Source organism: Vipera berus (assembly GCF_964194415.1).
Source record: "Vipera berus genome assembly, chromosome: 3".
Lineage (NCBI taxonomy): Eukaryota > Metazoa > Chordata > Lepidosauria > Squamata > Viperidae > Vipera > Vipera berus.
The window spans coordinates 120,557,991-120,571,260 of record NC_138204.1 but is presented as its reverse complement, the minus strand read 5'-3'; the positions used below and the strand labels follow the sequence as shown (position 1 = coordinate 120,571,260).

The following is a 13,270-nucleotide window of genomic DNA, read 5'->3' as shown; positions in this document are numbered from 1 at the left end:
AACTAAATACAACAAAAATCTTTGTGAACTCCCTTGCTCAGATGAAAATGTAAAGAGTGGTTGGTTGGTTTGTTTGCTTGATTGGATGGCATCCAAATATTTGGAATGTTTATATAGTGTTCACTTGTAGAAGCTGAAGAGTAGTGCATTGAATTAACATTTGTTGCTGCTTTCTGTGTCAGGTATGGTTCACGATTTAGGTTTTAACATATAGAATTCCTTGCAACTCTTTATTAAGCAAGCAGTTTATTTTGCTCCTCCAGTTTTGCCATTCTAAGGGATTTTCCATATACCTAAGAAAACACATTTTTTACTTCAACATAAAGATAGAAACGTATTCTATTCCGCTGCTTCCGTATTATTTAGTGGCCCAACCAAAAAAAAAAAAAGACACAATAGTTTTCAGTTTTTAGTCTTGATTGATTGAAAAAGGAGCGTCCTTTTTATTATATAATGTACAGGTGACCTTTTTCAATACTGAGGCATTTATTAACTACTTGAAATTTGAATCCTGTGCTGATCCTTTGTTCAACAATCATTTGAAATTATGACGGTACTTGAAAAAGTGACTCATAATCAGTCCTTGCACTTATAAACTGTTACAGCATCCTCAATGTCACATAATTGAAATTTGGGTGCTTGGGAACCAGCATATATTTACGACTGTGTCCACATTCTGGTTTTCACGTTAACGCCATTTTCAATCTTCCTAGGGGTCATCCAATGAGCAAAGTCAATGGGGGAAGCCAGATTCATTTAAAAACCATGTGATTTGTTTAACAATTGTGGCAAAAAAGGTTGAAAAACTGGTGCAATTCACTTAATGATTGCATCACTTAGCAATGGAAGTTCTACCCCCAGTTGTGGTTGTAAGCTGAGGACTACCTGTAGTCCTTTGCCAGTACATCCTGGAATCCTAAAGTCCTACAATCTTTACAGGTAATACTTAAGAGAGCTTGATATAAAATGTTCTCTTTTTCATCCATTCTTTCCCCTCAGACTTTAATTTTAGGATGTCTGCACATGAACATCAAATGGAAAAAGGCCAAAGAGAGGCTTCCTCTGTATACTAGGTCTTTATCTGCTATCCATCACTCCAAATTCCTCCTGTAAGATGATGCTGTGGAGAGAACAGTCTTCTGTCCATCATGAGCCATTCCACACAAATTGCTTGAGAGGCAAACTCCATGAGTTGTGGAGAATGATCTCTAGGTTTTTTTTCCCCTGTAGTAATAGTCTCTGACCAATATATCATGAACTACGTGAGCTCATCTGCTCTTGCACCAGAACTTCCCATTCAATTTCTTTTCCAGCTCCCTCCCCCATACATTACACAACAGATCTTCAGTGAAATTTTTTCTGACCCATCCCTCAGGTAGTGGGAGAGGTGAGTGAGAAGAACCTTGTTTGAGCACCTGGATTATTTCCTCTGCTCACCCATTGCTCAATCTCCCATGAGAAAGAACAAGAGAGAAGGACAGATCAAGAATCTGCTTTGGCTACCTATTTGCTGCTCACCCCTAGGTCAATTGACGTAATGTAGTGATTTTTGTTGTTGTGTTTTTCATTGTAATTTCATTTGACTCCTTTAAGATGGAGTATTAATAAACATAGTACATTTCCAAGTAATGCTGTTTTCTTTTTTCACATTCCTATGTGCCTGACTTTACCGCTGGTTTTTGCCTTAATAAATCTTAAATGTCAGGATGTTTTGCTTTTGAATTATTCAATACTGTGCCATTTATAAACTCATTCTGCTGTTTAATAATTGCACATTTACTTGCAATAAATGTAGAGAATCGTGAATGGTAAAGAGGGGAAATCTCCCGTAAGTAAAGAGAAAGCAAGCACAATATTATATCCATATGTTTATGTTAGCTAGATTTCTTTACAATTACTGATTAAAAGCTGATTTTTGGGGTAGAAATTTAATCCAACTTTCCTGTCAATACAGAAGCCACAGCACAAGCAAAAGAGAAAGAACCCTGATTGCATTTCATACCGTGGAGAACATAGAAATGTATTAGCTGACAGAAATAGATGAGATTTAATAATAGCCCTGCTGGCTTAGCCCAAGAATCAACATACTGTATCACACATTCACCCATCTGATTCTTTCAGAAACTTCACAATCATGGCTGGGAGGGCGATAGTTCTTTTCATTGCTCTTTCTGAGTAGTTGGTATTTAAGCCATCCTGCCCACAGTTTCAAAACTAGCAAGCTGCCCTCAAGACCGTTGATAACTTGTTCCTCCATAGACATTTGTCTGCTCCCCTTTTAAAACCATTTAAATAGCTAACCATCATATTTATTATCAGCAAATTCTAAACCTGAACTATACATTGCGTAAAAAAGTATTTCCTCTTACTGATCTTGAGCCTCTCCGTATTTAATTTTAATAGAAGTCTGCCATTATAAAAGGTAGAGAACAGTATCTATGTCTTCACTTTCCACCATACATATCAAATTAAATTAAAGGTCTAATCACAGATTCTTAGCCAACTATAGCTTTTATTATTTATCCTGAATTTTCTAGAACTTAATTGATTCCAATCTTTAATCACAGCAGCAAGTTTCTTAGCCCTGATATATTGCTTCTCTTTTTCCTGCTTCCTGGAAGAAAAATGCCTCCAATTTCTGCTTGCCTATGCTGCCCCGTTCCCCTCATACACTCGCATGCACAGCGAGAGTTCTAAAGGTGTTTATTTTATCCTCCCCCAAACAGGTCTGCAGAAAATACCCACGTTGCGCAGATTTGGATTGCAAGCTCAGCATGACAAGAGTCACTGGGTAAACTGAGTCCAATGGGCGCACACAAAGTCCAGGGAAACAATCCACAAGTCAAACAGGTCAGGATACACAGCACGAGCACACAAGGCAAAGAACTGGGCACATTACTCCAGCATGTGCAGCCCTTCATGAGGGTTGCCTCCTCACAAGTAGTCTAGCAGCTGACCGGTGTTGCACCTGTCTCCTTTCTGCCCTACATGTCCTTAGATCAGAAGGAGGTGTGGACTCCACCACCTCCACATTGCTAACTGTTGCCCGCTGCTCCCGGGTCCTCGCCTGGAGCCTCCTGCTCGCCTCACTCAGCCTCAGCCTGTCGCTCGTCCGATCGACCCAGGTGAGGCTGCTCCATCAGGCTAGCACTCTCCCAAGCCCTGATCTGGGCCATCATGCGGCTCTTCACTTTCCTCTCAAACTCATCCTCCTCCACCAAACTCACATCCGGAGAGGGGTCTGGTGACGGATCCATGACACTGCCCTCTCATAAACAAAAATCTTTTTCATTTGGAGAGAAAGTTGTGAGGGAATCTCCTTGTTAAAATCCGTCATTCTGGAAAATCCTGCTGGTTGTGGAGGAATGAATACAGAATTCCTTATCTGGGAAACAGCTATCAGTCTTATGGATATCAGGCGATATCACATCATTCCCTCATTACAATATTTTGATCAGGTTCCTTTGCTGTTGAAATCCATTTTCAGAGGTGATTGGAGCTGTACACAGTATTCCAAGTATAATTTTACTACAGATTTATATAAGGACCTCACCAAATATGCAGATTTTGCTACAATTCCCTTTTTAATTATTCCACGTTAGACTTGTGTCTTTTTTACTCTGGGATGGTAACTTCATTGAGCTATCTACCATGACTCTGAACTCCCCTTTCTCATCAGCCATTGCTAACACAGAGATCATTAATTCTTTTGCGAAATGGGGGGAGGTGAGGTTTTCTTAGTTGTATTGTGAAGTTTGATAACTTGGCCATTTGAGGTGTATTCACCTAGCTAGGGGATAGCATGTTAGAGCTTGCTCAGTCTGTTTGATTTACAGTCCTAAACAGTTATTGGCAGAGTTAGCCACTTAGGGATTATCTCTGTTTCTGCAAATTCTCACAAATCTTTAGTGAAGAATGTTGTCAAACGCTTTTTAAAAGTGCAAATAAATATACAGATAATCCTTAGGTCATTTGTTCAGCAACCAATCAAAATTACAATGGTACCGAACAAGGGGGAGTTATTATGGGTCCTTCGTGTCCCTCTGCAGTTCTTCTGCAGTTCCTCTGCAGATCACAATTTGTGACATTGCCCTCTGGCTTCCCTCAAACAAAGTCAATGGGGAAGCCATTTGGAAGTTCCAATCTTAATGACCTGCATAGTCTTTTTTTTTAACAATTGCAAATAGGACTACTGGAATTGTTGCTAAGCGATATGGTCATGTGACATCATGCTTTATAACCACATGGCTTATCAATGGAGTTCGTGGTCCAGTTGCCACTGTAACTCAAAGACTACATGTATAGTGTCTGTTAGGTCATCTGTATCTATATGCTTGTTAACATCCTCAAAAAGTCTAAAAGATTAAGACTTAATCATATTGAAATCACATTGTCTCTTGCTCAGTAAGATTGAGTTTACATTTAAATTGAACATATTTTACTTCAGTTTTAGATATTTTTCAAGCACTAGAGAGAGAATTATCCCTTTCAGTTTTGATTTGAAGTCCTTTCTTCATTTCGCCCGAAAACATCTCTTTGATAGGCCTTCGAATCTTTTGGATTCTTTTTTGCATTGATAAAATTAATGGGCAAAATGGTTGTCTTAAATCTTGCAGATGCTTAAGACATTTGTTTCATTGCCTAAAATCCCTAAAACTTTTAAAATGCAGTGTTTGACATTCTTGTGTAGGCTGATGCAGATCTCGAGCTAGTGGAAGTTGCACATGCCTAATTTGAATGTTCCCGTATTTCCCCGAAAATAAGACCGGGCCTTATATTAATTTTTGTTCCAAAACAGGCATTAGGGCTTATTTTCCAGTTAAGGCTTATATTCGGGGAAAATATGGTATTAAATGCATCTGTCTGGCTGACAATCTTAACTGGGGCTTATTTTGGGGGGTAGGGTTTATATTACGGCATCCTGAAAAATCATGCTAGGGCTTATTTTCTAGTTGGATCTTATTTTGGGGGAAACAGGGTATGTTGAATAATTGTACTAATAACTAAATACAGTTTGGTTCAATAGAGTTTTATGTTACAGATGTGATTCTGAGCATTGTTTAGGATTAAGCCTAATCTTTACAGAAGACACAAACATTTAGCATATCCAGATATTTGGTCTCCTTATCAGATAACATTCATTTTTTCCATTTATGGCATTCATTATATGAGTGCAGTTTGAGTCACAGTTTTATTTCTCTCTTTCTGATGTCATTTTCCTTCTGAAACAGCTTGAGCTTCTTAATTCCCACTGGAAGGAGTAGAGAGCAGTATATCATGCAACACAGAGATTCTGTGGAAGAATGTGCTTCACGTCTAGTTTACAGATTGCTTCTTTGAGACATGGAGCCACTCTACACAATAATTGCTGCCCTTTGTATGACTTATATCTCAACAAAAATGTATCCAAGTGCTTCTCTCCATTTCACCTGATTTCTGTAATACTTGCCATATAACTGTGTTCTCTTCTAGCATTAAACACATCTCATTTTGACTCGGAGACTTCTGGGATTTGCATACAAGTGCTTACACACAATATTTTCATTTAATTTTTCCCCATATGGCCTTTTTGATCAACTACAATAATTTTCTAGATCTGCCGTTTTTCCCCCTCTTTAAAAATTATAATAATTTATACGCTCATCCTCTGGCGTGGTTTCTTTCTGTACCAAATGCTCCTTATATTCTGTCAGCTTCCCCCCCACCCCCAAATTAGTTTAAAAGCTGCTTTGCCACATTTTTTGATAATATGTGCCAGCAATCTGGCACCTCCTTGCTTTATGTGGGCTCGCCCCCATTTGCAGAGGCCTAGCTTGTTCCCATAGGTGTTCTAATGTTTCACAAATCCAAACCTTACGCCCAGCGTCTTCTCATCCAGGCACTAAGGCTGTTCAGGTTCTGCCTGTTTAATGGGGCTGGCACGTGAAACTGATAGCATTTTGAAGGAATCTGCTTTGACAGTCTTGGATTTCAGCATTCTGTTCCATAAATTTGGTTTCCAGGACTGAATGATTATTTTTGCTTTCGTTAATGCCACTGTGTAACATGGCCACATGCTCTTCTCCAGCACTATCTGCCAGACTACAATCCATGGAGTGTTATATACCCACAAGCTTTAATTCTGTCAGCTAAATCAGACTGAACACCTAGTGCTTAGCCACGCATCTGTAGTAGAAGTTATAAGTACAGCAAACAAATGTGGGTCCATCCCTTGTCTTTTATGCAGCATATCAGTACCATCAATATTATAAAAGTACCGTATATACTTGAGTATAAGCCGAATTTTTCAGCCCACTTTTTGGGCTGAAAAATTCCACTTCGGCTTATACTCCAGTCAACAAAAAAACTTACCGAGGACTTGTGCGCGGCCGAGGCTTTGGTGCTTCCGGGATCGCGCGCACCTCTCCCAAGCCACCGCCGTCCGAGACCTGCCGAAGTTTGGGGAGGTTTGGGGAGGTGCGCGCGCACCTCCCCAAACCTCCCCAAACGTCGGCAGGTCTCCGTTCCTCCGCACCCTGCCTGCCTGCTTCTTTCCGCAGCAGAAAGAAGCAGGCAGGCAAGGCGCGGAGGAACGGAGACCTGCCGACGTTTGGGGAGGTTTGGGCGCCTCCCCAAACCTCCCCAAACGTCGGCAGGTCTCCGTTCCTCCTGCCGACGTTTGGGGAGGTTTGGGCGCCTCCCCAAACCTCCCCAGGTCTCCGTTCCTCCGTGCAGACCTGCCGACGTTTGGGGAGGTTTGGGCGCCTCCCCAAACCTCCCCAAACGTCGGCAGGTCTCCGTTCCTCCTGCCGACGTTTGGGGAGGTTTGGGCGCCTCCCCAAACCTCCCCAGGTCTCCGTTCCTCCGCGCAGACCTGCCGACGTTTGGGGAGGTTTGGGCGCCTCCCCAAACCTCCCCAAACGTCGGCAGGTCTCCGTTCCTCCTGCCGACGTTTGGGGAGGTTTGGGCGCCTCCCCAAACCTCCCCAGGTCTCCGTTCCTCCGCGCAGACCTGCCGACGTTTGGGGAGGTTTGGGCGCCTCCCCAAACCTCCCCAAACGTCGGCAGGTCTCCGTTCCTCCTGCCGACGTTTGGGGAGGTTTGGGCACCTCCCCAAACCTCCCCAGGTCTCCGTTCCTCCGCGCAGACCTGCCGACGTTTGGGGAGGTTTGGGCGCCTCCCCAAACCTCCCCAAACGTCGCCGGGTCTCCGTTCCTCTGCGCCCTGCCTGCCTGCTTCTTTCCACAGCGGAAAGAAGCAGGCAGGCAGGGCGCGGAGGAACGGAGACCCGGCGACGTTTGGGGAAGTTTGGGGAGGCGCCCAAACCTCCCCAAACGTCGGCAGGTGTCCGTTCCTCCGCGCCCTGCCTGCCTGCTTCTTTCCGCTGTGGAAAGAAGCAGGCAGGCAGGGCGCAAAGGAACGGAGACCCGGCGACGTTTGGGGAGGTTTGGGGAGGCGCCCAAACCTCCCCAAACGTCGGCAGGTGTCCGTTCCTCCGCGCCCTGCCTGCCTGCTTCTTTCCGCTGTGGAAAGAAGCAGGCAGGCAGGGCGCAGAGGAACGGAGACCCGGCGACGTTTGGGGAGGTTTGGGGAGGCGCCCAAACCTCCCCAAACGTCGGCAGGTGTCCGTTCCTCCGCGCCCTGCCTGCCTGCTTCTTTCCGCTGTGGAAAGAAGCAGGCAGGCAGGGCGCAGAGGAACGGAGACCCGGCGACGTTTGGGGAGGTTTGGGGAGGCGCCCAAACCTCCCCAAACGTCGGCAGGTGTCCGTTCCTCCGCGCCCTGCCTGCCTGCTTCTTTCCGCTGTGGAAAGAAGCAGGCAGGCAGGGCGCGGAGGAACGGAGACCCGGCGACGTTTGGGGAGGTTTGGGGAGGCGCCCAAACCTCCCCAAACGTCGGCAGGTGTCCGTTCCTCCGCGCCCTGCCTGCCTGCTTCTTTCCGCTGTGGAAAGAAGCAGGCAGGCAGGGCGCAGAGGAACGGAGACCCGGCGACGTTTGGGGAGGTTTGGGGAGGCGCCCAAACCTCCCCAAACGTCGGCAGGTGTCCGTTCCTCCGCGCCCTGCCTGCCTGCTTCTTTCCGCTGTGGAAAGAAGCAGGCAGGCAGGGCGCGGAGGAACGGAGACCCGGCGACGTTTGGGGAGGTTTGGGGAGGTGCCCAAACCTCCCCAAACGTCGCCGGGTCTCCGTTCCTCCGCGCCCTGCCTGCTTGCTTCTTTCCGCTGCGGAAAGAAGCAGGCAGGCAGGGCGCAGAGGTCCGGAGACCTGCCGAGGTTTGGGGAGGTGCGCGCGCACCTCCCCAAACCTCCCCAAACTTCGGCAGGTCTCCGGACGGTGGCGGCTTGGGAGAGGTGCGCGCGATCCTGGAAGCACCGAAGCAAGTCCTCGGTAAGCTCCGGGCGGTCACTTGCTTCGCGTCTCCTGAGGGAAGGGGGGGCGACTGGAGCGGGCGTGTTTCCTCGCCTGCTGGGCGCCGCGATTTGCCCGGGGAACGCGAGGGCCCCGAATGGCAGCGTGGAGCGAGGAAGCTGACAGCCAGGGCTTCCCCGAGAGCCGCGGCCACACAGGGTATTCCTGTGTATTCAGGCTTGCAAAATGGCGGATCGAGCCTCTGCTGGCGGCAGAGGCTTGCAGAACGGCGGATCGGCTTATACTCGAGTCAACAACTTTTTCCAGTTTTGGGGGGTGAAATTGGGGGTCTCGGCTTATACTCGAGTCGGCTTATACTCAAGTATATACGGTAAGTGTTCTAAAATGCATCTTTTAATAAACCCCCATTCCATCCCCACAAGCCCAGGAGTATCAATCTAACTTGGTATACAGACTTGGATAAATGGTTGGGATGAGGATGGACCCTTGCATTATTCTAGGAGGGTGAATAAAAGCGCCTATTTGTGCAAAAATATTGCTCAGCTACAAGAAAACAATACATTCTGCTTGTGTTGCCTTTTAAAATATTGATAAGGTTTTTAGGCAATTCTGAAAATATTTAATCGGTACCTGCTTTTTCTAGATCAGAGGAACCTTGGTATGTCCATGAGAGTAGAACGTTCTACTCTGGATCAGGTGAAGAAACGTTTTGAGGTGAACAAGAAAAAAATGGAGGAGAAACAGAAGGATTATGACTTTGAAGAGAGGATGAAGGAGCTCAGAGAAGAGGTGAAGTATTACCCAGGACATGATTGTAATGGAATACATATTGAGCTGATAGGTGTTCTATTATGATTATCTTGCTGAAGAGTCATTTTTACATTTCCTTTTAAAAAGATGCCCAGCAATAATGGTGATTGTCATTCTAGATGGAATTAGAGCTTTGTGCCAAATTCAGCATATTTACTATTTTGACATTGGCTCAAGAGTTGCTTGTCTTGATAATGATCAGGAAAGTTATTTTTGTTCCTTGATTTCCCCAGTGTAATAATGGGCTCAATATAGCATTCAGGATTTCTCTTACTGCATTTAATTGGCTTTGCAGGACAATCTGGTGAAATTGTAAATGAAGACTTCTAGTATTAGAAAGGCTGTATATTTTGGTCATTTTCTTCTCTTTTTAAAAAAACCTAGATGTAAAAAAATTAGAATCATATGTAATATAGAAATATTACAGAGGCAAGTATGCTGTCTGTCCTGTTCAATAAAACAAAATAGATTTTTAAACATTTCTTATACCTAAAACTGAAGTTGGAAGATCTGAAGAAAATTTCCAGAAGTCATGGGATAATCTTTAATGCCACTCACAGGTACTTGCACTTCCTAGAAACAAAAGAAACCAGTTGTTCTTTATTGCATGCATATATACATATTTAACGCAGGTTGCAAAATTAAGATAGTTTTGCGAATTATTTTTACTATTTAGCATAGAAGCTCAATGCGGAAGGGAGGGAGGGAGGGAAGAAAGGAAACAGGGAAACAGAGAGAAACGAGAAAGAGAATGAAAGAAAGAGAGAGAGAAAGAAAGAAAAAGAAAAAGAGAAAGAAAAATAAATAAATAAAAGAAAGAAAGAAAGAGAAAGAAAGAAAGAAAGAAAGAAAGAAAGAAAGAAAGAAAGAAAGAAAGAAAGAAAGAAAGAAAGAAAGAAAGAAAGAAAGAAAAAGAAAGACCTTGCAGAGCATCTTTTTTTAATGGGGCAATTTGGGATTTTGTTATATTTTTATGCTACCTTCATCCATTTGAAAGTGACCTACATAATGACCCCTTGCCATGTTTCCTTGCAACATCTCTTCTCCTGCCCCCCCCCTAATGTTAATTAGAATACGAAAGAGTGACTGGCCCAAACCACTCAGAACTGAGTATCTGAATGGGAACTTGAACCTGTTCTTCTGGCTCTTGAACCATTGCTGTAAGAATGCAAAGTGGGGGTTTTGGCAGGCCATGGATTGATCATCTTTATAAAATGGGAGATGCAGAATTTGCTTTCGGAATTTTGGTAACCGGAAACAATATAGAAATCATGTATATTTATTTTATGCAAGGCACCCTAATAACCACTCCAAGCAGTGTTTTTGATCTCTTGGTTGTGTGGGTGGTTGATGTAAAAAAGACCGCTTTTGCAGCCTTAACAACTGCCGAGAAACCATTAACCAAAGTCCCACTTCAACATCTCCCCAACACAAGCGTGGCTGTTTTCCAAGTCTTGCAATCTCACAGAACAACAAAATATTTTGATTAGGGCTGTGGAAGTCCTTTGATGCCAGAGCCATTCAAAACGCAGCTTATGTTCTGCTGAGCAGCTGTCATCAGGCTGTTCCAAGAGCTATCAGCTGCTGACATTGCCTTCTGGCATCATTCAGCACCACATTTGTAACAGGGCGTTAATGCAGAATCCATGTGATTGTTTTCAGACAAAGCTGTATTTCTATCACTATTAATTTTGGATGAAGTCTTCAGTATTGGTTTAAAAGCGGATGCTGGCAGCAAATGGGTGTTCTCCCATATAAGCAGCATCTTCTTTTGGCACTTTGGTGTGCGCGTCTTTGGGTTGCTTTTCTTTCATCGTTGCTTTGGGATGAGCCGTTGGTCTTCCGCTCATTTTTTTTCCTTTTTCTTCTTCAGACCAGAAAGTATGTTGTCTCTGTTGCCCAATTTCCGAGCTTTGTCTCTCTTTTCAAAGGTTTGGATTGTGCAAGCAAACAAGCATGGATAAAAAAGAGTTATTTCCTGTGTTGCAGGAGGAAAAGGCCAAAGCCTACAAAAAGGAAAAACAGAGGGAGAAGAAAAGGAGGGCAGAGGAAGACTTGACATTTGAAGAGGATGATGAAATGGCTGCTGTGATGGGTTTCTCTGGTTTTGGCTCAACTAAGAAAAGCCACTGATAAAGAAGCTGCAGTTTGGGATGGCTACTGTTTCTGCCCTGACGATGCTTCAAAATCCTAGAAAAGACTTTGCAAAGAACGTGTATCTAAATAACCTGATACAAGTTGGGAAACAATTCCACAACTTCCCGTTTGGGGCTGCTTCTGCCCCACCATAATTAAAACTCCCCTTGTTGAGAAGATAGCACCACATCTGCCTGTGTGTTGGTAATTCCAAATATCAAATAAAAATACTGTCAGATAATATCTCCCCTCCCTTGATCCCCTGACAATATTTAAGGGTACATCTTTTTTTCCCCCAAGATCAGCTTGAAATGCGCGCACACACACACACACACACACACACTTTCACACAGAATTCTGTGAATATTATTAAGAGTAATTTTTAAGCACTAAATTTCTCTTGGCCTTGTCTGCAGCTGCAGCTTTCTGGTGCAAGTTCTGCTTGCTTTTTACTTTGTATTGTGTGCATGAGAGATATGCTACTGGGTATGCTTTTTTTTCTTTTAATAAACTCATAAAAATTTAGTCTAATGGGGTTTTAAAAACTTTTATAAAGTGTCTATATACAGGGTGGGGAGGGGATTGATTCACCTACGCTATAATTTTTCAGAACTCACAACAGTTTATTATCTGTATATTAAGCACGTTATTGTCTGCAGCATTCGCTTGCTGAAATGTTTTTTTTTAAAAAAAAATCTTTTCAGTTGGTAACTTAGAAGGATCAAGGTTCTATTTCAGGAGTGTCAAACTGCCGGCCCACAGGCCAGATGCGTCATGGCGAAACCACGCCCACCCCATTGCCAGCAATGGAAAAAAAAGTCACGATACATCGCAACACGTCACATGAGGTTGCGAGTTTGACACCCCTGTTCTATTTGATCTCCTTTCATTGATATATTTTTATTTTATTTATTTTAATTCCATTTATATCCCGCCCTTCTCCGAAGACTCAGGGCGGCTTACAAGCTTAGCAGTAGCCTTCATTCTATGTATATGCCTGCTTATTAGGGCTTTCACACACACCCCAAGCGGCATTATTACAAAGTCAGCTTAATTGCCCCCAACAATCTGGGTCCTCATTTTACCTACCTCGGAAGGATGGAAGGCCGAGTCAACCTTGAGCCTGGTGGGACTCGAACCTGCACTAATTGCAGGCAGCTGGTGTTACTTAAGGAGGCATTAGCCCACTGCCCCACCAAGGCTCACTATACTTACTATTTACTTACTATAGGTAGTAAATTAATGGATATCTGAAAATTTGGTAACATTAGGCTGATGTGCAAAAAATATTTTTTTCTGAAAAAAGAAACAGATGGTGCTCTGCTCTAAAAACTGAGAATTTTTCTCATCCAGAAGAAATTGCCCCAGTGGGAATGTCTGTATTTTTTTTTTAAAAAAAAGAAATCTCCAATTTAAAGATTTTCCAAGGTTAGAACAGTAAAATGCCCTTTGGGCTTAATGCAAGTGTTGAGAAGGAATCCCAGACGAATCTCTTTTCTATTAAAGTAGAATGAGCCTTGCCAGTATCTTGCCACTGGCCATATTGAATAGATATCTCTGAGTTTTATCAGAACGGATGGGGGTTTGATAGAGAAGAAGGAGCTTTCTTGCCATCTTGATTCAGAGTGGAGAAATGTTATCAGTGCTGCTCTAGCTGCTGTTTATGCCCCATGTCATTTTCATTGCTTTCTTAATTTTAGTTCAGCCAACCCAGCTGTGACTCATTCATCGGTTTAGGAGGATTTACATCTAGCATGACTGATTTTCATAGTTTCCCCCTTATAGTGATGGGATTGTTCTTCTTGCTTTTCTCCTCACTTTAATTAAATCTTACGTTCTTTCAAATACAGGTAGAATTAATCCTACAATGCTTTCTGCTGTTTTAATTCCTTAATCTTAAGAGTGCTGACAGCTTCATTGCTTCAGAAATTTCCATTTCAATTCAGATTATAATCCCCATTGAAGATGTCATTGAAATGA

The 13,270-nt window shown here is 43.4% G+C and overlaps 1 protein-coding gene across 1 annotated transcript in view; it reads left to right on the top strand.

Annotated features, from left to right (window-relative positions):
- Positions 1-12,190, top strand: part of ZMAT2 (zinc finger matrin-type 2) — a 69,633-nt gene extending 57,443 nt beyond the window's left edge. The window contains exons 6-7 of the mRNA XM_081324390.1: positions 8,988-9,133; positions 11,144-12,190. Coding sequence (XP_081180516.1) covers positions 8,988-9,133; positions 11,144-11,287 — 290 coding nt within the window. The 3' untranslated portion in view covers positions 11,288-12,190. The remainder of the gene's footprint in view (positions 1-8,987; positions 9,134-11,143) is intronic.
- Positions 12,191-13,270: the final 1,080 nt, after the last annotated feature.